General features: G+C 39.0%; 3 protein-coding genes across 5 annotated transcripts in view; 1 reads left to right on the top strand and 2 right to left on the bottom strand.

Moving 5' to 3' along the window:
• The first annotated feature begins 806 nt into the window (after positions 1-806).
• Positions 807-3,737, top strand: LOC134189441 (lymphotoxin-alpha-like). 3 transcript variants are annotated; one of them, XM_062657709.1, is made up of 9 exons: positions 807-878; positions 2,033-2,085; positions 2,139-2,295; positions 2,352-2,651; positions 2,720-2,752; positions 2,871-2,915; positions 2,979-2,996; positions 3,062-3,176; positions 3,262-3,737. In XM_062657709.1, the coding sequence occupies exons 3-9, from the start codon at positions 2,218-2,220 to the stop codon at positions 3,621-3,623; spliced, it is 951 nt and encodes a 316-aa protein (XP_062513693.1). In that variant the 5' UTR covers positions 807-878; positions 2,033-2,085; positions 2,139-2,217; the 3' UTR covers positions 3,624-3,737. The 3 variants fall into 3 exon arrangements, with proteins under 3 accessions (XP_062513693.1, XP_062513695.1, XP_062513694.1); XM_062657711.1 differs by having other exon boundaries at positions 2,264-2,295; XM_062657710.1 differs by lacking the exon at positions 2,033-2,085 and having other exon boundaries at positions 811-878; positions 2,264-2,295.
• A 1,987-nt stretch (positions 3,738-5,724) lies between these two features.
• Positions 5,725-15,722, bottom strand: LOC134189372 (uncharacterized). Its single transcript, XM_062657608.1, has 15 exons — positions 15,440-15,722; positions 15,249-15,371; positions 15,063-15,185; positions 12,607-12,729; positions 11,996-12,121; positions 11,481-11,606; positions 11,299-11,427; positions 11,143-11,238; positions 9,707-9,783; positions 8,069-8,156; positions 7,736-8,002; positions 6,418-7,587; positions 6,219-6,289; positions 6,004-6,163; positions 5,725-5,943 (listed from the first exon to the last, which is right to left on the bottom strand). Exons 1-15 carry the CDS (start codon positions 15,462-15,464, stop codon positions 5,843-5,845), a joined length of 2,805 nt encoding a protein of 934 aa, XP_062513592.1. The 5' UTR covers positions 15,465-15,722; the 3' UTR covers positions 5,725-5,842.
• A 1,531-nt stretch (positions 15,723-17,253) lies between these two features.
• LOC134189373 (serine/threonine-protein kinase PLK4-like) overlaps positions 17,254-26,648 on the bottom strand; it is a 12,430-nt gene continuing 3,035 nt past the window's right edge. The window contains exons 8-18 of the mRNA XM_062657610.1: positions 26,407-26,483; positions 26,292-26,335; positions 23,664-24,146; positions 22,846-22,950; positions 20,409-20,537; positions 20,261-20,342; positions 19,732-20,026; positions 18,882-18,939; positions 18,708-18,813; positions 17,619-17,725; positions 17,254-17,395 (exon numbers count right to left, since the gene is read on the bottom strand). Coding sequence (XP_062513594.1) covers positions 17,712-17,725; positions 18,708-18,813; positions 18,882-18,939; positions 19,732-20,026; positions 20,261-20,342; positions 20,409-20,537; positions 22,846-22,950; positions 23,664-24,146; positions 26,292-26,335; positions 26,407-26,483 — 1,393 coding nt within the window. The 3' untranslated portion in view covers positions 17,254-17,395; positions 17,619-17,711. The remainder of the gene's footprint in view (positions 17,396-17,618; positions 17,726-18,707; positions 18,814-18,881; positions 18,940-19,731; positions 20,027-20,260; positions 20,343-20,408; positions 20,538-22,845; positions 22,951-23,663; positions 24,147-26,291; positions 26,336-26,406; positions 26,484-26,648) is intronic.

Here is a 26,648-nt window from a genome sequence, read left to right on the forward strand (position 1 = left end):
CAGCCAGCATCAGGTAGAACTCTCGACCAACGGTCTACTCGTATTTGATCCCAAAGATCGTACTGTAGAACAACAGGCCTTCGAGATATATACAGTACAGTTAATTAGCAAAATAGAGCTGCCTTAAATTTATGACAAATTTATACCAATAGAGATGTTCATAGATGGCAACATTATTCTTCACAGACATTGTGACCCCGACCACTTTTCTGCTGAATTCATGCGCATCTACTTCTACCACGTGAGGTACGCCAAACATTGCTAGCTTCTCATTCTGATCCACATGCAGTTTTTCGCCGAAGTTGTCTGCTCTGTACGGCATAGGATTTAAGAGAGTAGCTATTCCTTGTCTTCTTGACTGAGCGTAGTCCGGTGACACGGTTTTGAGTGCAGCACCTACTCTATGGTGACTGCACTGTATGTCCTTAGCTGCTAAAAGGACAGTCATCGTTTTCCTACGTATAGGTAATAGATATGTAGAGTCATGTAGACAATAAAATAATGTTGCAGTAACATGCACAATAACTGCTACACACATTGTGCTTGATGTTTGACGCTTTTAATGTATGTACTACGTAATGTACGTATGTAGCAAGTGCAATGAATGTCAGAGTAAAATCACACGGATATACTAGCTACAGCAGTGATAGTAAACTGTTGCGCTCGGACCCATTCTTGCTAGACTTAAACAACCCAAACAACGTACTATAATAGGCATGCACCGTAACGAGAAACGACATAGCTACGAGTCGCGGTACCACATTAGCTTTGTGGTACCATATACGGGATTCGATAAAGCAGGTCACGTGAGGTCGACTAACAATGAAACGAGACCAATCTCTGGAGGAACTGTTGAGTTCAAGTTGGATCTAAACGAGGTAGGACGTAACTCTACGCCTGTTTGCGTACACACAAAGCACAGGCCTACTCATTGTTACTAGAACTGCTAGTAGGAATCTTCAAATTATTTCTGCTTGTTCTTGCTTTCTGCATTCGAAGCTTGGCAATTGTGGCTGTCTTTCTAATCTATGGACCATATTCAAGGCTCAACTATTTTTCAATAAGAAAGAGCTGGTGCAGAAGGTTTGCTGTGACCGCAGCAAACTGCGCCATGTAGACCATACGCCATCTATAGCTACTTAGTGACTCGACCTGCTGGTGTTTCATTAGAGATGAGACGCTAGGCGATTATCATACTTTAGTTATACTTGGGCTCATGGCTTGACAAAGAAACTAAGTTGTGCATGGAGATCCTGGATGCACAACCAATATTAGGTATGTCAACAACTGTTTTATTGGTCTGTGTTCTCTAGATTAGAATAAGTTGTGTTTGAAACTACAACACGGTCTAAGCGCCTGAGTTGGTGTGCCCAAAACTGGTCAACATTTGAGTGCCTCCATATCAAACAGCCACAGGACACGTTTGGATAGATTTGGTTTGAAGTGCACAAGTTGGCAGACACTCACGAATATGAATAGATAAGATTTTGAATAACACGAGACACTCATTTAACAAAAGATAACAAACAAGGAAACACCCTGGCAAGAAGTTTCATCACTGTTAGGGTGTGGTAGGGTGTGATAAAGCTGCATGGCCAGAATGAGAGAAAGGTGTAAATTGTAATGCAAAGATTTATAAGAAATTATCAGTTAATGCTTACAATATGGCTGTGTGTCTCAATAGCAAGTGTCCTATTGTCTATATCTGCATTTATTGCAACACAAAGACCGTTTGTATTTGGTCGATCTGTAGTCTTATTGTGTCAAATGTGAGGAATACAAAAGAACAATACAATTTATTCTTTTTCTCAGTCCGCTAACTGAAACACATGCAGGGTTTGTCTCATAAGATTGCTGCTCAAAGAAGAGCTCACACACAAATCCACGTTTTTGTATTTTCACATTGCTTGTAATGATGCTCGCTTTTTTCACTGCTTTTTTGCGTGTCCCCAAAACAAACCACAGACGTCTTGCTAGACTAAGATGTATTAATTGACTAACACGTTCATATTACCAATTTTACATATCACAGGTCTCTCTATCTGTTGATGCTTTGTTGTGGAGATGGTGGGATTTCATAGAAAGGTAGACACAAGCAGATGACACATTGGTTGACCCTGACACCCGGTCACGTGCAGACCACTATGAATAACAGCCCAATCTGCTGATCACAACACAAACCGCTCTGTCTATTTGCTAGAGGGTCATATGTAATCGATGGCTTCAAATCTTAGTTTTAGTTTTGCTGTTTTTCTCTTTCTAGTTGTAACCTTCCAATCGTCTCACCAACAACAGGTAGAAATGTATTCTCATGTTATGAATAACAGTCAAGAGAATCATTTCATGTTTAGAATGTGAGTTTTGCTGGTGTTCCTGGTTCTCCGGGGCGAAATGGTTTTCCTGGAAGAGACGGAAGGGATGGAAGAGATGGACAGAAAGGAGACGACGGCATGAGAGGAAGCAAAGGAGAGAGAGGAATAGCAGGAATTATGGGGAGAGACGGAGATGAAGGAATGAAAGGAGACAAAGGAGAGAACGGAATTGTAGGTCCTCGAGGAATGAAAGGAGTCAGTGGAAAGATAGGTGTACGAGGACCACCTGGTTTAGAAGGTGAAAGAGGAGAGAAGGGAGAGGGAGGAGAGTCTTTACGAGTAGGAAGGATATGAATAATATATTATACTCAAGTTTTTGATAAAAGTATAATTCTTACTGTGTGAAGGTTGCAGACATAGAAGAAACTATAACGACGTTGGTAGGTGGTGTAGTTCACTAAAATAGTTTCTATGTTGTTTATTGCTGAATATAATTGTGAATGTGACTTGATGAATGTGGTAAAGCATGGTAAATGGTTTCTCATTCGGTTTGATTAGATTGACCACAAGCTTGCAGCATTGAATTCAACTCTCTGGAGCAAGGTTAGCGGATGTACATTTTGTGTTCTTGTGAGTTGTATGTATGCACTGTTGTATATGTTATAGATGGAACAGCTCAGTGAGGTGATGCAACTGAAGTCTCGCAACTGGTGTGTAAGTAATCACAAGACTGATTGTACATGTTTTAGGAAATCCCTCCTCAAGATCAATCTGGAATTGGGTCTGGAACGGAACTGACAGAAGACTTTGAAAAACCTGCTGCACATCTAGCAGGAAATGGAGTTGGAGGCTATTATCGTTATGGTATGTTGTAACTATTGTGTATTTGTGTTGTATAACACCAGTTTAGATAAGACAGATGATAACACAATGTGTGTATTGTGTATAGGTATCATCATTCAATGGTATACCGCTAGCGGTTCTGTATGGTCACCCTTTCTTCAAGGTGGAATGAAGTACAGCAACGGATACATCACTGTGCCTCAGCGCGGTCTTTATTATGTTTATGCACAGCTGCACTATGATCACAGGAATTCGAGCTCCTTCAGTGCTGGATTCTCCATTCGGTTTAACGGGAAGAGCCGAACTGGAGCTTATCGTTATACTCAAGACAAAGGTGATTACCACACTCACTACACGGGCCGCATCATTTCTCTGAACAAAGGAGACCGCTTGTCGTTGTATTTTTCAGTCTATTGCTACTGCATATTTAATTCATCAACATCATTCTTTGGCGCGTTTAAACTTTGACTTTGATGTACTCGTATATGTAGCAAGTGCACTGAATGTGACAGTAGTGTCTGTTAGACGGCGATTGGTTGAAAAATAAACAAGACGAGAGCTGCTATAGATGCAGGGCTGAATACTAAAATGATTGTAAACTATTTCATTGGAGCCTGTCACTCCTAATAAAACAAACTCAAAAACCCTAGTCCCTACTCTATATAGCATGCTAAACTTAAACCTGCCTCATCGTTGCTGGATGTCTAGCCTTGAGCATGCGCAGATCTGACAAGGAAGAACGAGACTGATACACACAAGACTGAAGTCTAGAATCAGCTCTAAGTTAGTAATCTACGTGCTAATGTTTTCAATTAGTAGAGATGATAAAAACAATAAATTCATTATTAGAATTATCAAAACAATGTCAAAGTACGCACACACACACACACACACACACACACACACACACACACACACACACACACTCACATCGTTGGCTTTTAGCAATTCGGTTCAGTGTGCGCTATCTTCGAGTTTCTCGCTTGCGCGTAAGACACCCCAAACAACGCTATAGCAAGACAAGTGCCGTAACGAAAACAACATGGTTGTCGCGGTATCGGTACTATATACGGGATCTGCTAAGTAGATTAGTCACGTGAGAAAGTTTAGCGCCTTGCGATTACCGTAAGGACGAGCCGCGTGTACGAGGTCAGAAACGCTTGCTGATAATTATCAAATTTTACCATTGCGTACACACAATCTCTACTTACATACCTGTATAGCCTGTATTCTACATGGTTGCGACGACAGTAAAACACGCATGCGTGCAAACGGTTGCTGTAGTAACTCAATCGTCTACCCTCATTTCCTAAAAATTAGTTAGCGAATAAATTTCAATGATGATTACAACTAGTCACCATTTGAATATATTAACTAAGTCAAATAAACATAACCATGGCATGCACAGCTGTAGCAAGCTCACAAAATGTGAATGACCTAGCGCACGCTAAAGAGTGTGGTATGCTAACGCACGTTAGCACAATAATAATGCTAACTTCCGCGAGGCTTACGTTCCCGTATATAACGTGACAAGGGGTGGCCAATCAAAAGGCTTGTGCCTCAGTGTGGCATGACACGCCCACGTGGACACACCTGGTTTGAGGCAACCTGAACACAAATCTATACCTAGCTACCTACATACACTTATATATGTATACATACATACATACATACATTTTTTGTACATATGTACATACAAGAGCCCCTAAGGCCCAGGTTCGATACTGTAATCACTATTCTGCAATCTAACACTACTGTATCAGAAGTCACTATGATGTACTTCACACTTGCTGTACTTGCTGTAGATACTTGCTGTAGACAGAACCTGACACTCCGGAGAGAGAGAGACAATTGTATGTTAGTTCCTTGCCCAAGGGAATTTATGTATGTGGCCCTCCCGCACTCAAACTCTGACCCGAAGGTCCCGGATGTTGCCAATCTCAAACTGCACACTCTAACCAATTGAGCCATACATACATACATGCATACATGCATACATACATACATACATACATACATACATACATACATACATTACATACATACATACATACATTACATACATACATTACATACATACATTTTTTTACAAGGACCCTTAGGGCCCAGGTTACTGAAGACACTCTAAACTTTCTATACTTGCTATACTCTACACTTTCAGCAGTCACACTATCATGTCACTAGGTATGTCATACTTGCTGTACTTCATACTTCATACTTCATGCTTCAAACTTGCTGGACAGAAACTGACACTCCGGAGAGAGAGGCAAGTGTATGTTAGTTCCTTGCCCAAGGGAACTTATGTATGTGGCCCTCCCGCACTCAAACTCTGACCCAAAGGTCCCGGATGTTGCCAATCTCCAAATGCACACTCTAACCAATTGAGCCACATACATACATACATACATACATACATACATACATACATTACATACATACATACATACATACATTACATACATACATACATACATACATACATACATACATACATTACATACATACATACATACATACATACATACATACATACGTCGTCCTTTACACTTGTGTATGTATATCATATGTACATAATATGAGCAATAGATGCAAGAATTCATTCTACTATTAAAATGGCATACAACGATATAGTCAAAAACGATACTAAAACATTTTGGAATTAAATACAGAGATAACTGTACTGTGTCCTACAGAGAAAAATCACCAACCGTCACAAACCCGATTCCGAGTTCCTCTCCACACGTTGCTGTCGTGACTCTCACCAATAAGCGACCGCTGAATGGCCAAGCTAATCAACAAATAAACAATAGCGTTATTGATATCAACGAAGAAGAAATTTTATTCCAACCTGGACACAATACGTCGAGTTCTCTGTCGTTGAGTCTCAGACTCGTTCTCTCTACAACGTCCATTTCGCCTTGATCGCCAATAAACTGAACAATAGAATCTCCCGATGGCACGGCCTGCTTGTCGGATGGTGGCAGTTGTATTGCTAATCGTACGGGAACCTGTTGCAAACATTTTTTCACTTTACAATTTTTATACATTAGGGTCGTGTCGTACGTCGATGGCGATGTGCTCGGGAATGATTTCACAGTTTCTTGTCAGTGTGACGTCAGGTAGTAACTGTCCAACTATAACACACACGATCAATTCATTATCTTGTGCTACTGTTGTGTGTGTGTGTGTGTGTGTGTGTGTGTGTGTGTGTGTGTGTGTGTGTGTGTGTGTGTGCCATGCTTACTTTTAGTATAATCATTACCTGAGTGTTCGTGTGCAGTCTGCTGCACCAACTGAGCAGTCGCACCAAACGCCAATCCAGTAACATGACTAAACGTAAAGTTCGTCACATTAGAATTCGAATACGCAGACGATTGTGGCATCCCAGCATCCACCGGATGAAACACCACACACTTAACCGGCTCTCCCGCATCCAACCAATCGCCTTTAAACGAAGACAACATCGTACACTCAAGATGACGAGAACTGAACGTACAATCTTCAACCGTCGTCGTATAATACAACGATCCATTCACAGGAACGTCCCAGACGGATTTCATCGGTATATGAGCCTCTGCAGACTTGGTCACCGACCATGGCTGCACGCACTGCAGCTTGAGACATATATAGCCTTGTACACCAACTGTGGCCGCAATCGGAGGTTGCAGTGCTACATACTGTCGCTCCTTCAATGCACTAGCAATCTCATCATATGCAACATTCGATCCGTGGATGAGATGAACCGAGACAGTCCAACGGTGTTTCTCCAAGCGTTTAGCAAAGAGAGCGTACGATACTTTCCGTAGACCAAGAGAAGGCGTGCCGAGCAGACGACCGACCCAACAGACCCAGCAGACTCGATCGAGTCGAACGACCGACCGTTTAGGATCGAATGCGATCGACTGTGAATGCGTCGATATGCTTTGAGTGTTCGTATTGAATTCGAGTGCCGTGTACCAGTCGGTCGGTTTGCTCTGTGACGATGCGTCACACATCTTGAGCTGCAAGCACCAACCGGAGCTGGTGACCGATGGTAGCAATGGTACCGCGGGTGGGAGGTGCAACTCAATCGGTTGCTTGAATCGTGATGAAGACAGAGAGACGTGTGCGAGTGCACTGAGAGAGATGTGGTTGTCGTTCTGTTGAGGTGGGGGATAGAGTGAAAGGTCGTAGTAAGTTTGGATTGATACTTTGGTTGGCATGGCGACAGCACCATGGGAAACGCGTAGAAACACACTGTCTGATCCGCATTTACCACCTGCTGGTCCAATCACTGAACTGTGGGATGTGAGTACTGATTTTGGTTTTTTCTCGATCATCATGGTTTCTAGGGTGCCGCCGCTCCAGTATACGCCGTCTGGTTGGGTTAGAGATAACAGTGGATTGTATGGTGGTTCTAGTGATGCGTTAGGGAAGGAGAGACGTCGTGACTCTGGGAGAGAAGACACGACACATTAGAAATAGTGAATTCAAACACACACACACACACACACACACACACACACACACACACACACACACACACACACACACACACACACACACACACTAAACCCAATGCCAAAAATTTATTCACTCACTGAGAATGTTTGGATCCGACTGATTCCTTGTGCGATGTCCCGTGTAGACTACACTTGCAGCAGCAGACTCTTCACGTGTCACACCAATACGCGAGATGAGCTCCGTGTCCAAAGCCACCGAATGTCTCGACCGCGGGCAATTCCTTCCACTCGATTGCAGACTCCACGTGCTGCCCAACATGCTCATACACGAACCAAAGAGAGAAGACTGTGAGCGAGACAACGACACGTAGCCGGTATCCAAAGATGCAGCACTACCACCGCTTGCTGTAGGAAAACAGAGCAACAGATTGGATATCCAAATACAATGTATTACACAGCAGAGTGTCGTACAACTGGATGGCGACTGCTTGAACTTGACAGGCAGATCTGAAGACTGAAATGTCGTTATCTCGGTCTTTTGCTCATTCGTTCCGTTCGTCTGTAAACGATCAACACACACTGTCAGTGTACGGATATCAGCCATGCTTAACGAGAACTGAAACTACACTGTAGCAACCACCCCAACCCTGACACACACAAACTGAGTAAATAATTATTAGTCACTTAAATAAATATTAGTCAAGTAAATAATTATTAATCAAGTAAATAATTATTAGTCACTTAAATAAATATTAGTCAAGTAAATAATTATTAATCAAGTAAATAATTATTAATCAAGTAAATAATTATTAGTCACTTAAATAAATATTAGTCAAGTAAATAATTATTAATCAAGTAAATAATTATTAGTCACTTAAATAAATATTAGTCAAGTAAATAATTATTAATCAAGTAAATAATTATTGATCAAGTAAATCTGTTTGTCTGTCTGTCTTCTTCAGGTGACTGTTTGGAAATGACTAATGACAATAGCTACCAATCAGACACTAGAATTATATCAATAGAGACTCTTTCTAGATTCATGCCAAGAGGTCAATAAGTGCTCAGTTAGAGAAATCTTCTGATGGTGGTATGGGTACAGATGGTTTAGTTTTGACTGAGATATCTCTCAGAATGACATCACACTTGAAACAAGAAACTGTGAAATGGTAGCGCCCAGAAGAGATTGTCAGTTGATGACACATGTCTTCTAGTCTGTGTAGTAGATGGTTTGTTGGATTGACAGATACTGGATTGAAAGGCGGGACTGGATCCTTGACAAAAGATAGAGGCACTCCCTGAGAAGTAGACATGACTGTTGGTGCTTCCCACCATTGTACTCGATCCAGATATCTACTTCTCAGGGAGTGCCTCTATCTTTTGTCAAGGATCCAGTGCTGCCTTTCAATTCAGTATCTGTCAATCCAACAAACCATCTACTACACAGACTAGAAGACATGTGTCATCAACTGACAGTCTTTTCTAGGCGCTATACCATTTCACAGTTTCTTATCTCAAGTGTGATGTCATTCCAAGAGATATCTCAGTCAAAACTAAACCATCTGTACCCATACCACCATCACAAGATTTCTCTAACCGAACACTTATTGGCTTCTTGGCATGAATCTAAAAACAGATAGTCTCTATTGATGTAATTCTAGTGGCTGATTGGTAGTTATCCCTTTGTACCATTGTCACTAGTCATTTTCAAACAGTCACCTGAAGAAGGCCTATGTGGCTGAAACGTTGTGACAAATATTCTATCTTGATGTCAGATTTTGCAGAGTAGCTACTTTGTCTAACTTCCTACTGACCTGTTTCAGCTACAACTGCGGTGAAAGACGTGACTGTTGGTGTTTCCCACCATTGTAGCCCAAATGTCTGTCTGTCTGTCTGTCCGTCCAATTGTCTGTCTATCTATCTGTCTGTCTGTCTGTCTGTCCGTCCAGTTGTCTCTCTGTCTGTCTGTCAGTTTTGTTTATTTAAAATCGTCCTCTAAATCAATTAGACCAACACAAATAACGAATAATTCACGCGTTTACCCACCAGTTGGGTTTCCACATTAATAGATGAATACTAGACGTCTAATCGACACAAACAGTTGTGTACCTTTCTAGGACTTTCTTTTCGTCGTATCAGACTGAAGGCACGTGGTGTAAACGTGGATACTGCTACAGGAGTCGCACCTAAACACACGTACACATACTGACATAAACTGCAATACAACAGTTGACAAGTGAAATAATATTAATGAAATTGATCATATTGCGTATTGAGCTTTGAACATCAAGTGTTGACACCTACATCTATTCATCAAAGCGGATACAAGCATACCACAGGGTGTCAGAAGCAAATTACACTAAGACAGACGGACAGACAGACAGACAGACAGACAAACAGACACAGACAGACAGACAGACAGACAGACAGACAGACAGACAAACAGATGGACAGACAAACAGACCTACCACTCTAAAAATGGAAAAATCTGAATATCGAGAGACTTGATGACCTCGAATGTTTGTGCATGCAGCACACTGTAGTAGAATATATATTAGTTATTTAATCACCTACCTCTAAACCAGAAGTATAGGCTAGAGGACAACTGGCAAAAGTCGGTTTTAACAAAAAGTGGGACGACCATACTTTCAATAAGGACTACCGCACTACAACAATAGATGCACAAAAGTACAATGTGTACACACAATCCTTAATTTTTATTAAATTGTTTGTGCTTATAGAGATAGAGATTTATATAAAATCATTGTCTAGCTTAGAGTGTAGACAAGACAGTACGCTAGTGTGTGTGTGTGTGTGTGTGTGTGTGTGTGTGTGTGTGTGTGTGTGTGTGTGTGTGTGTGTGTGTGTGTGTGTGTGTGTGTGTGTGTGTGTGTGTGTATACTACATTTATTAACAAAATAAATTCTCACTCTTCGCTTTGTGATCTTCACTAATTCTTGCGTGTTGCTACACTAAGACAGACGGACAGACAGACAGACAGACAGACAAACAGACACAGACAGACAGACAGACAGACAGACAGACAGACAGACAAACAGATGGACAGACAAACAGACCTACCACTCTAAAAATGGAAAAATCTGAATATCGAGAGACTTGATGACCTCGAATGTTTGTGCATGCAGCACACTGTAGTAGAATATATATTAGTTATTTAATCACCTACCTCTAAACCAGAAGTATAGGCTAGAGGACAACTGGCAAAAGTCGGTTTTAACAAAAAGTGGGACGACCATACTTTCAATAAGGACTACCGCACTACAACAATAGATGCACAAAAGTACAATGTGTACACACAATCCTTAATTTTTATTAAATTGTTTGTGCTTATAGAGATAGAGATTTATATAAAATCATTGTCTAGCTTAGAGTGTAGACAAGACAGTACGCTAGTGTGTGTGTGTGTGTGTGTGTGTGTGTGTGTGTGTGTGTGTGTGTGTGTGTGTGTGTGTGTGTGTGTGTGTGTGTGTGTGTGTGTGTGTGTGTGTGTGTATACTACATTTATTAACAAAATAAATTCTCACTCTTCGCTTTGTGATCTTCACTAATTCTTGCGTGTTGCTTTTCTGTCTGCCTCTTCAGACTTCTGAGTTCTGCAGCCTTCTGCAGCTCGTGCTCGACTAGACATCACCAACACACTTATCACAACACGAAGACCATTGCATTAAAACACAACTCACTTTTTGTACAGAGTGGATGAGAAGGCGACAGTTTGTAGTGACGAGCGATATCCTCAGCCTTCCTGAGTTCACACTCGGCTTCGTCGACGTTAGACAAGCGATTGAGAAAAGCTCCACGCCAGAAGAGAACTAGAAAGAGGTTAACTTATTAACTGTAAACCACTCGACAGCAAAGCTCTCACCCCATGCAACATTGATGTGACCGTCTCCGTAGGCAATCTTTCTCGCAGTTAGAGCTTCACTCAACTCTCTATATCCGCTCTCCCAAAGCCCCAGCTCACCCATACACACACCCAACATGTACAGAGCTAGACGCAAAACAATAAATAAACAAACAAAAAATAAGTAAGTAAGTAAATAGATAAACAAACAAATTAATCAATTAATTAATAAAATAAATAAATAAATAAAATAAATAAATAAAATAAATAAATAAATAAATATATGAATATAATAAATAACTAAATTAAATTAAATAAATTAATAAAATTAATAAAACAATAAAAAATTGGATAAATAAATTAAATAATAAATAAATAAATAAATAATAAACAAACAAATAAATATAATATATAAATTAATAAAATAATAAATAAATAAATAAAACAAATAAAACAAATAAATAAAACAAATAAATAAAATAAATAAATTAATAAATAAATTATTGCTTAAAATGAAATGATTTTTGAGTACTGACTGTCGGCTGTGTGACGATGTGTTAAGCCTAATGCTGCCTTGTTTATCTTGAAAGCGCGTTGAAGGAAAGTCTTAGCTTCAAGGTTTCTCTGCTGATCAACCAGACATCTGCCCATCTGCATAAGAGCTGCAATCATAAAAAAAGAATTCGTGAAAATAAATTCATAAAAATTAATTTATAAAAAATAAATTTATAAAAAATAAATTTATAAAAAATAAATTTATAAAAAATAAATTCATAAAAAATAAATTTATAAAAATAAATTCATAAAAAATAAATTTATAAAAAATTAATAATTTATAAAAATAAATTCATAAAAATAAATTCATAAAAATAAATTCATAAAAATAAATTCATAAAAAATTAATTCATAAAAAATTAATTTATAAAAAATTAAGTTTCAATATTTATATGGTCACGTGTTATGCAGTAGGCTGAACGAGTCGCCCGTACATGTACATGTACAGTCTTATGTCACGTGACTGGCCTGTACCTGTACCCTAGCATTTCACGCCTTGGGTAATAAATTCAAATTTTCTATTGCATTCATGCATCTGGTCGCATGCAGAAACGGCAAGCTATGCGATCCTGCTAATACAATTGTGACTCACTCCACGCTGTGGTTGGCTGATCTCGTGGAAGTTTCTTTTCGATATCGAGAGCTTCCTGTAGTACAGCCTCACAAGCTGCATGCTTGCCCTGTAAGCGGAGACACTGACCGAGAGCCGTCAATGCTGCAAAGCAATCAGTGACATTAGAATCATTGGTAATGTGAACAAAGTATAGACGACATGCATGTAGATAAGGAGAGTAAATATTAGTTGTGAAAATGGGTAAACAGAGTTAAAAGGGAAACTTAATGATATATGGCGATACACCCACTCATAAACAAATACATGTTTAGTTATATATACAAGAAATAGACAAACAGATAGACAGACAGACAAACAGACAGACAGATGGACAGACAACCAGCCAGCCAGCCAGCCAGGCAAGCAGGCAGGCAGCTACACACACACACACACACACACACACACACACACACACACACACACACACACACACACACACACAGTACAACAAAAGTAGAAAGCTGAAACTAAACAATTACACAAACTTCATTGCATGCATAATGTAATACTAATCAAATTTTAAAAATTGCTGTTACTAATTGCACACCTACTGTCAATATCGTGTACAATAGTTTACTGTTTCAAGCAAACGGCCCATTTCTCGATACAATAAATTCAATAAGTGCACACACCATCTACAATAACCTTATTTTCTCTTTAGCTTAAAAGGTTTAGTATGATTATATTGGCTCCAGAGTGGCTACATTCGTTTGCCACTTTCGTTTGTTCATCTCTTGACTGTACATGTACACACACACACACACACACACACACACACACACACACACACACACACACACACACACACGCGCGCGCGCACACACACACACACACACGATACACACTTACACATACGATACACAACACTGTTGTATGAACGTGTGTCTGAAGTCAGTGATGACATCCACTATGTGTTGGCAACATGTTTATGACTTAGTCCAAAACAAAGACCCTCATAGTACTACAAATTGATGAAAAGCTATTTTATTCTACAGACAAATAGACAGACAGATAGACACACAGAGAAACAGACAGAGAAACAGACAGACAGACAGACAGACAGACAGACACATACACAGTGAAATAGATAGAAAGACAGACAAACAGACAGACAGACAGACAGACAAACAGAGAAACAGACAGACAGACAGACACATAGACAGTCAGACAGATAGAAAGACAAACAAATAGACAGACAGATAAACAGCAGACAAATAGACATACATACATACATACATAAATACATACAGACATACAGACTGACACACACCCCATGGTTGCAACATTCAAACCAGACAGAAACACTAGACAGAAAAACTAGATAAGAAACAATTATCATATATCATTACATCCATATTCAATCCTACATGTATATAATTCAGATCACCAGTCCATCTAATAATATAAAACAAGGGCCATGCATATGCGTATCTAAGAGATTATCTCAACAACCTGCAGGAAGCAATAATGCATGACCAACACTTAAACTAGTCAAAACCAGTAGACCCATTACTCTAGTTTCCTCCATAAGTTGCAGTGTCACTAAAGTATGACTTCATCTAGAGTTATAGACAAAGTCAGAAACACAAATCCTGCCATCCTGTGAGTCATCAACCTCAACATATCACACAAAGCCTCGAATCGTAAAATCAAAAAAATTGTCAACTAGAGATGGACAGTCTAGCACATTAACATAAATGTCAAAATTATTAATTGCTGTGACTGTCGACTGTATGTACCGTGTGTTGTGTATATACAGTGGATGACATACAAGTTGTGAGTCTAGCTAGCTGCTGATGGAGTGTCCTCACATCCTGGTTACTCACATCCTGGTCAACGTCTGTACTCCAGATTGTGACAACATTCAACGATCCACAATCTATACTCTTTGTAAGGTTATAGTAAACTAGATATAATAAATTTCAACAACTGGAAACTCCCTACACTAACCGAGTCTCATTGTTTCATGAATAAAAATGAGTGGGCCACATGGAGGACCAAACAAATGTGCTAAGACAGTCACATTTGAATCACAAGTGCTAACTATGTTAGCACGTTTTCCTCTCAAGTGGATGACTGTGGTGTGTGTGTGTGTGTGTGTGTGTGTGTGTGTGTGTGTGTGTGTGTGTGTGTGTGTGTGTGTGTGTGTGTGTGTGTGTGTGTGTGTGTGTGTGTGTGTGTGTGTGTGTGTGTGTGTGCATGTACGTGAGAACCAGCAGTGTCCATGCACAGAAACAGAATCCTCAGATCAGACATCACTTGGTTATTCTAACACATCACCTCTGCTAATATTTTATTTGCCTGTTGGCTAGCCTGTAAGTCGCCTAAGCCGGTAGCCCGAGACCCTAACGTGCCTATCTCGTTTCCACGTTGCCAGACCGCATCACAAGTAGTGTTTACCTACTCATTTCGCATCAATTACCTACTTTGCTTACTTATCGCTATTTCAGCGCCGCTATCGACGCGCTTCCTTCCAAACTCGAGCGCCTCTCGTAGAGCTTCCTCCGCCCGTTCGTACCTTCCGAGCTGTAGGTAACTATAACCGACGTTGTGCTCGACTATCGACACACCAACACAAACAATTCGCACGTTACCAACAAGTGACCAGCAAGGTGACTCACTGTCGGCTCTCTCTGCTGTGCTCGACGGTATCCGGTTGCTTAGCTCGCGTGCTTCACTATAGAGCAGCAACGCTTCCTGGTAGTAAAACTTATTGAACAACGTGTTGCCCTGCTCGAGCAACTCTGCAAGCGAAACGCATCACTTGAAGCGCCAGTTCGCTTACCACAACTCACTAACACAATCCAATTACCGCTCAGTTTGCCGGTCGACTCCATTCGAATTCGACGACGACGAGAGAAGAGAAAAAAGCGTAAAGACAAAAGGCGGTTTTCGGACCCTTGTCAATGACAGCTTCCGGGTGTAGGCGAGTGTACAAGTAAGCGGTTGATACAGAGAGAGTCGAGTTACACCGCAAGTGTGTCATGTAAAGTCTCCTCCCGATTGATTCGACGGTGTGGAGCCGTTTGGCGTACACAGCGCGAAACGCGACGTCTAGAATGATTCCCCGCTCAGCTGTGTAGGTGAAGCATACGGGAACTCGCTGTATGGGTTCCAACGAGGGCCGTGCGGTTAGAACACATTAGCGCGTTAGGATGCACTAGCGGCTTAGTATTACATCATGGGATTTCCCAACGAACTCGATGGTTACCTCGAAATTCGCCGTTTCTCTAAACTCAGATGGTTATAGACACCGCATCTACAGTTGCATAACTATTGCTCTGATGTAAGGCATGCTGTGCGATTGGAGGGAGAATCCAGGGTCTAGCTGGAGTCATTACTTATGTGTGCGTATTTGTGACGTCGCGCCAGCTTTATTTGGCTTCAATTTGCCTTCGCTGGAGGCGACTTGTCTACACAACACACTCCCAGTAACAGTTGTTGTTGACACTTGGTGTGTATATAAATTGAAATCAACATTCATTGTTCAGTGTTACTAAGACATACAGCCTCTCTGTCTTTACTCCTTGGTCAGTGGTGTAGGTGTATATGCATGTGTAGGTGGTTGGGTGAGGTCCACGTGTTAGGCGGTGGATATAAAGGATGTCACCTGTTGATGTCAAGGTCATGGATCAGAGTAGGTCATGATGACGGATGACGTCAGCAGTGGTGCTGTTGACTTAGCGGAGTGTGACATCAGTTGTGCTGGCAAAATTGCGTCAGTATGACCAGAAGAAAAACAACAAAATAGTGACTTTGCATGGATGATGTCACTGTGAGTGATCTTAGTGGTCTGATGCAATTGGGGTGATGAACAGGCCATTTCTGTGTGTAAGTTTGTCTGTCTGTCCGTCCGTCTGTCTGTAAGTGTGTCAGCCAGTCTGTCTGTCTGTCAGTCTGTCTGTGTCTGTGTGTCTGTCTGTCTGTGTCTGTGTGTCTGTGTGTCTGTCTGTCAGTCTGTCTGTGTCTGTGTGTCTGTCTGTGTGCCTGTCTGTCTGTGTGTCGTGTCTGTCTGTCTGTCTGTGTGCCTGTCTGTCTGTGTCTGTCAGTCTGTCTGTCTGTCTGTCTGTCTGTGTGCCTGTCTGTCTGTAAGTGTGCCTGTCTGTGTGTCTGTCTGTCTGTGTGCCTGTCTGTCTGTAAGTGTGCCTGTCTGTCTGTGTCTGTCAGTGTGTCTGTCAGTCTGTCTGTGTGTCTGTCTGTCTGTCTGTGTGCTTGTCTGTCTGTAAGTGAGTCAGTCAGTCTGTGTGTCTGTCTGTCTGTGTGTCTGTCTGTCTGTGTCTGTCTGTCTGTCTGTCTGTGTGCCTGTCTGTCAGTCAGTCTGTCTGTCTGTAAGTCTGTCTGTGTGTCTGTCCGTCTGTAAGTCTGTAAGTAAGTCTGTCTGTCTCTGTCCATCTGGAAGTACTGTCTGTCTGTCTGTCTGTCTGTCTGTCTGTCTGTCAGTCTATCTGTTGCTATGCAAAGTCACAATGATTTTACTGCACGTGATCTCTGATGAAATAAGTATTTCAATACGAATGCACACAATGAATAGCAATTTCTCATACTTTAATATAATGAAAGATATAAAATATACTTTACTGTACAAACCTTATTGATTGCTATACATTACGTCTGCTGTTTCCGACTGTATAATCTGTCATGTGCATTATGTGAATGTTGACCGTTTGATGAACAAATCGCCGTCGGATCCTTCAGTCTTTCAATAGCCGTGGGAAGTTGAGCTAACTTGGTCTTGACACTCTGTGGGATGTTATCTCCTTGTTTGTAACTGGACATTTACAGATAATGAGTGATATAGAAATCATGGAACAAAACTGTCTGTCTGTCTGTCTGTGTGTTTGTCTGTGTGTATGTATGTTTGCCTGTCAGTCTGTAAGTCATGTGTGTGTGTGTGTGTGTGTGTGTGTGTGTGTGTGTGTGTGTGTGTGTGTGTGTGTGTGTGTGTGTGTGTGTGTGTGTGTGTGTGTGTGTGTGTGTGTGTGTGTTCATACATTGTCTGATGACCGTCTGCACTGATGTAGACAAGTTTGGTGACATCAGAGTTCACTTGAAGTTGAGTGACATCATTGAAATCAATATGAATGTCATGACTGTTTAGCTAGAATAGAAATGAAAGCAATCATTTTTATTGTTTGTGTGTGTCAGTATTAAATTAAATATTAAAATATTTAATATTAATTTACATACAAAATATTTAATATTAATTTACACACACAAATATTAATATTAATTTACACAATATTTAATTAATAGTATTCAATTTACATACAGTATTTAACATCAATTTATATACAAAAATATGTAATACTAATTTACATACAATATTTAATATTAATTTATATACAAAAATATTAAATATTAATTACATACAATATTTAATATTAATTTACATACAATACTTAATATTAATTACATACAATATTTAATATTAATTACATACAATATTTAATATTAATTGCATGCAATATTTAATATTAATTACATACAATATTTAATATTAATTACATACAATATTTAATATTAATTACATACAATATTTAATATTAATTTACATACAATATTTAATATTAATTACATACAATATTTAATATTAATTACATACAATATTTAATATTAATTACATACAATATTTAATATTAATTACATACAATATTTAATATTAATTACATGCAATATTTAATATTAATTACATACAATATTTAATATTAATTACATACAATATTTAATATTAATTACATACAATATTTAATATTAATTTACATAAAATATTTAATATTAATTTACATACAATATTTAATATTAATTACATACAATATTTAATATTAATTACATACAATATTTAATATTAATTACATACAATATTTAATATTAATTACATACAATATTTAATATTAATTTACATTCAATATTTAATATTAATTTACATACAATATTTAATATTAATTACATACAATACTTAAAATCAATTTACATACAAAAACATTTAATATTAATTTACATACAAAAACATTTAATATTAATTTACATACAAAAATATTTAATATTAATTTATATACAAAAGATTCACACAACTTCCTTACTATTGACTTCCCGTAGTGCAATGCATACCTGAGATGCCCACCCAACGTCTGGCACAAACACACGACGTCTCAGCTGTTCCGAAGTTACGGTTTCGTACGACTTCAACTAAACGACAACAGAACGTGTTACATTCAATGCACAACAGATTGTCCAAATTCTGACTGAATGTTTACCGATGCTGCATTGACGTCGACTGTGCTCGGTGACACAACATTACCACGTGGTGTGACCCTAATAAAGATCACAAACTGTAGCTTAAACACACAGTTTTAGTGATACAGACATATTGTACATCAAGTTTGAATGGTTGCCATTTAAAAAACCCTAGACTGCCAACTACATCCAGAAGACATTCTGTTGAGTGGGGGCTGCAGGTAAATGTGAAATAATTTAATAAATTTAATTAGTAAGAAATGAGTAAATTTTAATGCAATGAGTGTATGGCTTTGTTTGTTATAAAGCTGTGTTTGTGGTGATTTAGAAATATATTTGTGAAATATCTGATCGTGTTAGAAATCGATGTGACAAGCAACTATTTAGGTTGACACTTTGCCTTTTGGTATGTCCTTGTGTGTGTGTGTGTGTGTGTGTGTGTGTGTGTGTGTGTGTGTGTGTGTGTGTGTGTGTATGTGTGTGTGTCACTGTGTACGTCTGCAAGTGTGCATCTGTGTGTGTATGTGTGTGTGTCACTGTGTACGTCTGCAAGTGTGCATCTGTGTGTGTGTGTGTGTGTGTGTGTGTGTGTGTGTGTGTGTGTGTGTGTGTGTGTGTTTGTGTGTGTGTGTGTGTGTGTGTGCATGTGAGTGTGTGTGTCACTGTGTGCATCTGTGTGTGTGTGCGTCTGCACGTGTGCATCTGTGTGTGTGTGTGTGTGTGTGTGTGTGTGTGTGTGTGTGTGTGTGAGTGTGTGTGTGCCGTGTGTGTGTGTGTGTGTGTGTGTGTGTGTGTGTGTGTGTGTGTCTGTGCGCACGTGTTAATTCCATGCAAGACATTGCAATAATACTGAACACTTCTAGATCTCACTTGTCAAATGCTCCAGGCCTTGCTACCAAATCCTGACACACAGACGATTTCTCAACTGCTGATGAAGGTCGTCGACCAACAATAACCGGAAAAGCTTCACCAATTACTGGCTGCTTGCACAATTCCTGTATGGCTGTATGCACAGCAAGGCATTTCTCTTTGCATTCACCGGCGTGGCTAAGAAGTAGCTGCGACTGCTCTGACAGTCCAGACTGTGATGGTGTAGTCATGGTGTGTAAGCCCCCACAAGCATCAATCAGTTTCACATGCTCTTCTGTGATGTGAACCTTGGGCCCTACCAATTAATCAAATTAATTTAATTTAATTTAAACACACACACACAGTGACTCACACACACACACACACACACACACACACACACACACACACACACACAGTGACACACCCACACACACCCCACACACACACACACACACACAGTGACACACACACACACACACACACACACACACACACACACACACACACACACACACACACAGCATGTAAACACAAGTTACACACCTACCATGATAAAAGCAAACTTCATAGTCAGGATTGGGAAAGTTCTCCATCATCATACACTTCGCTTGTGGCGAGTAACACGTCACCTACACAACACATTCACGTCTGCAATCACCACCTCATGCTGCCATCGTTTCCACAGAATCAAACACCTTGGGAGTCTTGGACTGCACGAGCTGTACAAACTGAGCAGCATAGACGTATTTCTTGTGGTATTTCTCGGGTAGATCGTCGTACGAGTACGTCTTTACGTCATTGCTTTCTGTGTGACTCACACAAATCTAAAACACAAGCAAATGTCATATATATTGTATACTAAAAAGAGTTAAAAATAAAATAAAAATAAATTAAAAATAAACTTAAAAATAAAATTAAGAAAAAATTAAAAAATGATAAAAATAAAAAATAAAATTAGAAATAAAATAAAAAATTAAATATAAATTAAAAATAAAATTAAAAATAAAATTAAAATAAAAATAAAATTAAAATAAAATTAAAAATAAAATTAAAAATAAAACTAGTAATGGAAGCTGTGTTTACAACGTCGCTTTCACAGCTCTGAGCCTTCTGAACACCACCTATGATAAAATTGTCGCAAAGAATTACGACTAAACACGCTATTATCTTTCTAGACGTGTACCTGTAAAAATATTTAAAATATATATGACATTTGCTTGTGTTTTAGATTTGTGTGAGTCACACAGAAAGCAATGACGTAAAGACGTAGTCGTACGACGATCTACCCGAGAAATACCACAAGAAATACGTATATGCTGCTCAGTTTGTACAACTCGTGCAGTCCAAGACTCACAAGTGTTTGCTTCTGTAGAGCAATGGTGGCACAACGCAGTGATTGCAGACGTGAATGTGTTGTGTAGGTGACGTGTTACTCACCACAAGGCTGTCAAGCAAAGTGTATGATGATGGAGAACTTTCCTAATCCTGACTGATTACAAAGTTTGCTTTTATCATGGTAGGTGTGTATGTGTGTGTTACGATAGCTCAGTTGGTTAGAGAGTCATCTTATGGAGTGATTACATCCGGGACCTTGAAGGGTTACAGGTTCAAGTCACAGTGATGGCGAGCTATGGCATAATTTCCTTGGGCAAGAAACTTACACACAATTGCCTATCTCGACTCAGGAGTATAAATGAGTACCTGGTCTTTGACTGGGGTGGCAAAGGCCTCCGACTGCGACAAAGTCCATCAGCCACTGGGGTCTGGGTGGGACTTCAGGTGCCCACACCACAGTCGGAGTCGCAGTTGATGCCCCTGCGAGTACCTGGCAAGGCTCCAGGAGATTGCTTAGCACGGCCCATAGCTCCTGCTCAGTGCACAGGAACCCAGCCATTGGGCTGGGGGCATTACCGTTTAACGGCAGCTCCTTATCCATTTGCCATTTGTGTGTGTGTGTGTGTGTGTGTGTGTGTGTGTGTGTGTGTGTGTGTGTGTGTGAGTGTGTGTGTGTGTGTGTGAGTGTGTGTGTGTGTGTGTGTGTGTGTGTGTGTGTGTGTGTGTGTGTGTGTGTGTGTGTGTGTCACTGTAAATTGTACATAGCGACTGTTGTTTCGCATGACCGCAAAGTCCGTAAATAGTCTATAATTGTCGAAGTAGAATTATTGTATACGAGACATAAAGTCTCTCATGGTTACGTAACGTTAGATTCCCGTATAGTAACGCAAAACCAAGAAAGCGATTGATTTCGAGTCAGCAGTTGTAAACAGATAAGTTCTGTTTTTTATTTCCCACAAGTCCTAACAATCGCAAACATGAATACACCATTCTGGCAATAAGACTCTCTCATGAAAGTTTCAAGCATACGATTGGCTGTTCGTCCATTGTCTCTGGTTGCCACGTATGACATAAAGGAATTAATGTTTCATGATTGAGGCACACAAAAGAGGCATGGCACATTCCTGCAGAGTGACAGACATAGCCAGCCAGCCAGCCAGCCACACAGTCACCAGACCGGAAGTCAGTTCAGCCCTAATGTTTAGAGTATGCTACTCGTCAAGTCTAGTGACTTTTACAAAGTCCCGTTTCTTATAGGCTCATAGCTGAAATTATAAAAAAATAAAAATAAAAATTAAAAAATAGTTAAAAAATTGTTACAAAATAAAAATTAAAAATAAAAATTAAAAATTGTTACAAAATAAAAATAAAAAAATAGTTAAAAAATTAAGAAAAAATATAAATTAAAAAATTGTCACAAAATAAAAATAAAAAAATAGTTAAAAACAAAATTAACAAAAAAATAAAAATAAAAATTAAAAAATAGTTAAAAACAAAATTAACAAAAAATTAAAAATAAAAAATAGTTAAAAACAAAATTAACAAAAAATAAAATGAAAATTCAAAAATAGTTAAAAACAAAATTAACAAAAAAATAAAATGAAAATTCAAAAATAGTTAAAAACAAAATTAACAATTAAAAAAGTCAGTCACTTTACAGTATTTTTTCTGCCTCGGTTTGTGTGTATGCCCCTGTCTGGTCATTGAATATCGTAATATACATTCGATACATCTGACATCAGATAAGTGATGTCCTTCTGTAGCCACTCTATTCTCTCTTGATGATGACTCACTCACCTGTTGTCCATCACATGATACTCTAAACACCTCGGTTACAACCTCAGCGTCTCGTCTCGTCTTTATAAACTCAACACACACGTCTCCGTTCTCGGCAATGCTCACCTGTCAACGCAACAAAACAGTCATAACACAAAATGTCTATGAGAACGAGAGCTGAATGCAGAGCTTAATATAAACACACAAATTAGACATAAAATAATGCAAACGAGTTGCCATGTCAACTGATAACATCCAACTGAACGTGTTTGGTGCACATTGTAGTGGAACATAAACATAAATTTATAATTTTTAGATAAATTAATTATATTTTGTGTTACTTGTAAAATAGGTAAAATGTAAATTTGTATTAAGGACAAATTATGTTAATAAAATATGTATAATACATAAAAATTAATAATAATATATAAATAAATTTATATATATATATATATATATATATATATATATATATATATATATATATATATATATTCTATCCACCAGTTTTTGAATCTCTGGGCTTCATGTCATCTTTCACTCTAAAAACTTTGAAAGGAATATGTTCAAAGACGTCATCAATCAGTGGGATACCATTTCCTCGAGCTTTCAAGAACAGTTGTCTGTAAAGCTATGGTGCTACAACGACATGATGTTACATGCATGTATGCAATTAAAAGTTTTAGATGTCCGTAGTTGCGATTTGCCTATTTGACTTGGGAGAGATGTTGGGAGGGATGTTGGGTATTGAGGTATTGTAAAATATAATTTTGTATATATATATATATATATATATATATATATATATATATATATATGTATATATTAGTATCACTCACCACACTGTTCCTTGTCTTCTGCTTGATTGGTCGTAGTCGTTTAGCACTCAACGGTGGACACACATCGCACAACTTCTTCCCCGTTTCTTCATGCAACGGCTGACGTTGCCTCCTTGCTAACGACTGACGATCGCTTAATGTCTGTCTGCTTGCAGTACTCTGGCTCTGTAAAGACGACGATCTGTGTCTCAATGCTGCCGGTTGTGACGACGAGTTGGTAAGACTTTGATTCGACGTCCTCGTTCTCATGTCACTGACTGCTCCTACCGAAGACGACCGTTTCACTCTCTCTTCGGGATATTGTTCGTAATCGGACGTGTCGTTGTGATACTTCGACGTCCGTGATGAGATGTTTGACGTAGAAGGCAAGAAGACAACCGGTTGTCCACGATGCGCCGCCGACGTGGCACTATGAGATGTAGTCGTCGTTGTAACAGTCACGTGACCACTATCGACAGACGTGTCATGGTCATTAAGACTACCCTATAAATTAATAAAAAGTCACACTGACAGTTTGCTACACTTGAAGCCTCAACTCCACATCTGAGTATGCATCATGTGATCACTGACGTATGCATACTATGAGGGTGGTAGTGTGTCTGCTAGCAATTTGACAATGACAAATCAAAATTGGTGTCGATAACATACACCTCGTCAGTAATCAGCAGTGTAGTCAGGACCAAAAATTGAGAAAGCATATTAATTATTAAATTAAATTAAATTTTAATATTAAAAAATTAAATAATCAATAGACTTACTATCCACATACTAATAGCATCAACATTTTCACACTTTCAGTGTGGATAGTAGCAATTCAATGTAAAAAAATAATAAAAAGAACATGCCCACAAACTTTAGAGGATTACGATCTCCCTATAATCCCCCATAGCTGGGTGCAGGACAGTTAGTCACTGAAATTTAGTTGCAGAACTTTACACGCCAGTACACTTAGTCACCAGTACATTTAGTCGCCAGTACATTTAGTCGCCAGTACACTTAGTCACCAGTACATTTAGTCACCAGTACATTTAGTCACCGGTACATTTAGTCACCAGTACATTTAGTCGCCAGTACACTTAGTCACCAGTACATTTGGGGCGCGTCTCCACTAGGGCTTAAACATGTTTACAACCTGTTTAAGTCTAAACTTGTTTAAGAATACTCGTGTCTCCACTAGCGCTAGACCTGTTTAACTCTAAACCTAAACAGCTTGGGTATTAAAGTATTGAATACTAAAGTATATTGAAGTATTGGGCTGGTTTTTCGCCGAGTCAGAGCAACTGTTGGTTTTCACCGATTCAACATCTGCTAGTAGGAATTTGCATAACGATGACCAAGGACACCGTCTTGTCTCTCTCCGTAGCTACTGATTTCTTTCCTCTAGTTAATGACCCTTACATCTTTTAGAGCAATCCTATTCCAGCAAAATAGTCAATATCATCAAAACGACATTGTGGGAAGCCATCTAAACAAGCACACTACTGTCACGTGACAGTTAAACCTAAACCACTTTGCTAAACCTACTTGAAGTGGGTCTAGGAAAGCGGTTTAGATTTAATTAAAATAGAACTGGTTTAGTGCAGGTGGAAACAGGTCAATTCTTAAACCAGTTTAGCTTAAACCACTTGTTAAACCGGTTTAGGCTCTAGTGGAAACACGCCCTTAGTCGCCAGGTAATTAAGAAAGGTGTCTATACATACCTGTCATATTTACGTCATCAAACACATGATATAGTGTGATAGTGTCAACACTTATGTCCTCATTGACTAGTAAATCAGTAAACTTACAGCATCAAATTATATACATATCACATCATCAATCAAAAGCTAAGATTGTGAGCTATTCCTCTAAGATACACAATACTAGGCTTTCTCATCTCCATTGCAGTATGAAATTCGCATCTCCAGAATTTCATATGGTAGACAACCACACAGTGTGTTAGACAATTGGTAAATGTAAGCACCTGGTGACTAAGTAACCTAGGCTGTGTCTCCACTTGTTGCCCTTTAAACATGTTTAACATTGAACATGTTTAAACTCTAAACATGTTTAGTAGACAGCGTCTCCACTTGTCCATTTATTCCGGGCTATTAAAAGAATTATCCGGGACTTTGTTGTACCGCGCGAATTCGTTTCTTGTGCACCAGACAGTCGGAGATCGTCTTCTTGTCGTCTGAAGAACAATCACAGACACAAGTCTCTGTCTTCGCCAAAATCGCTCTCTCCTGACACTCTGCATCAGTCTAAGCACTCTCTGACATTGCCTAGTTTTGTCTTCTTCCAATAGTCTCCAAAGAAAAAGAAAGAACAGCGTGAAAGAACTAACATCCAGCGTTTTGGAACGCGCGTTTATATCACGTGACTGTTAAACCTAAACCACTTTCGTTAAACTACCTCTGAAACATGTTTAGCAAAAGCTGTTTAGGTTTAGAGTTAAACAGGTTTAACGCCAGTGGAGACGCATTATTCTTAAACATGTTTAGACTTAAACAAATTGTAAACATGTTTAAGCCCTAGTGGAGACGCGCCCCTAGACCCCATAGCTACGTCAGTGCAGTAACCTTGTAAACGTAGTCTAACAGCCAGCACAAGTGCAGCTATGACAACCAAACGTGTAAACATGTTTACCTGTTTGTGTGAAGACGCCGTCATGAATGGATGGTTTCTCACACCTGTGGGGAGGAAGACAGCCACACGTCACCCAACGTTGTCACATCATTATCAACGATGAACTAGCTCTCACTGTTCAACGAAATCCTTTGCTTAGGATCCTTCTGCAGCATGGCGTAGATCAGATCCTGAGCCTCGTGAGAAAGATGTCTGAATGTAAATAAATTGATATTAATATTACATGTAATTGATATTAATGAGTATTATTTATACAAAGTGCAAAATAAAAATTAATATCAACAATATCGTTCTCAGTGCTAAAAGTAATTTTAGTTTTGATGCTAAAATTTGAAATTAAATTATAATTGATATTAA

The sequence above is a fragment of the Corticium candelabrum genome, chromosome 14, assembly GCF_963422355.1.
Source record: "Corticium candelabrum chromosome 14, ooCorCand1.1, whole genome shotgun sequence".
Lineage (NCBI taxonomy): Eukaryota > Metazoa > Porifera > Homoscleromorpha > Homosclerophorida > Plakinidae > Corticium > Corticium candelabrum.

Coding starts and splice junctions, on each gene's coding strand:
- LOC134189441 (XM_062657709.1), top strand. CDS start 2,218: ATGGCTTCAAATCTTAGTTTTAGTTTTGCTGTTTTTCTCTTTCTAGTT. Junction 2,652..2,719: donor AGGGAGGAGAGTCTTTACGA/GTAGGAAGGATA, acceptor TACTGTGTGAAG/GTTGCAGACATAGAAGAAAC. Junction 3,177..3,261: donor TGGAGGCTATTATCGTTATG/GTATGTTGTAAC, acceptor TATTGTGTATAG/GTATCATCATTCAATGGTAT.
- LOC134189372 (XM_062657608.1), bottom strand. CDS start 15,464: ATGGAGTCGACCGGCAAACTGAGCG. Junction 12,730..15,062: donor CGGCGCTGAAATAGCGATAA/GTAAGCAAAGTA, acceptor ATTGCTTTGCAG/CATTGACGGCTCTCGGTCAG. Junction 5,944..6,003: donor ACTCGACGTATTGTGTCCAG/GTTGGAATAAAA, acceptor TTTGTTGATTAG/CTTGGCCATTCAGCGGTCGC.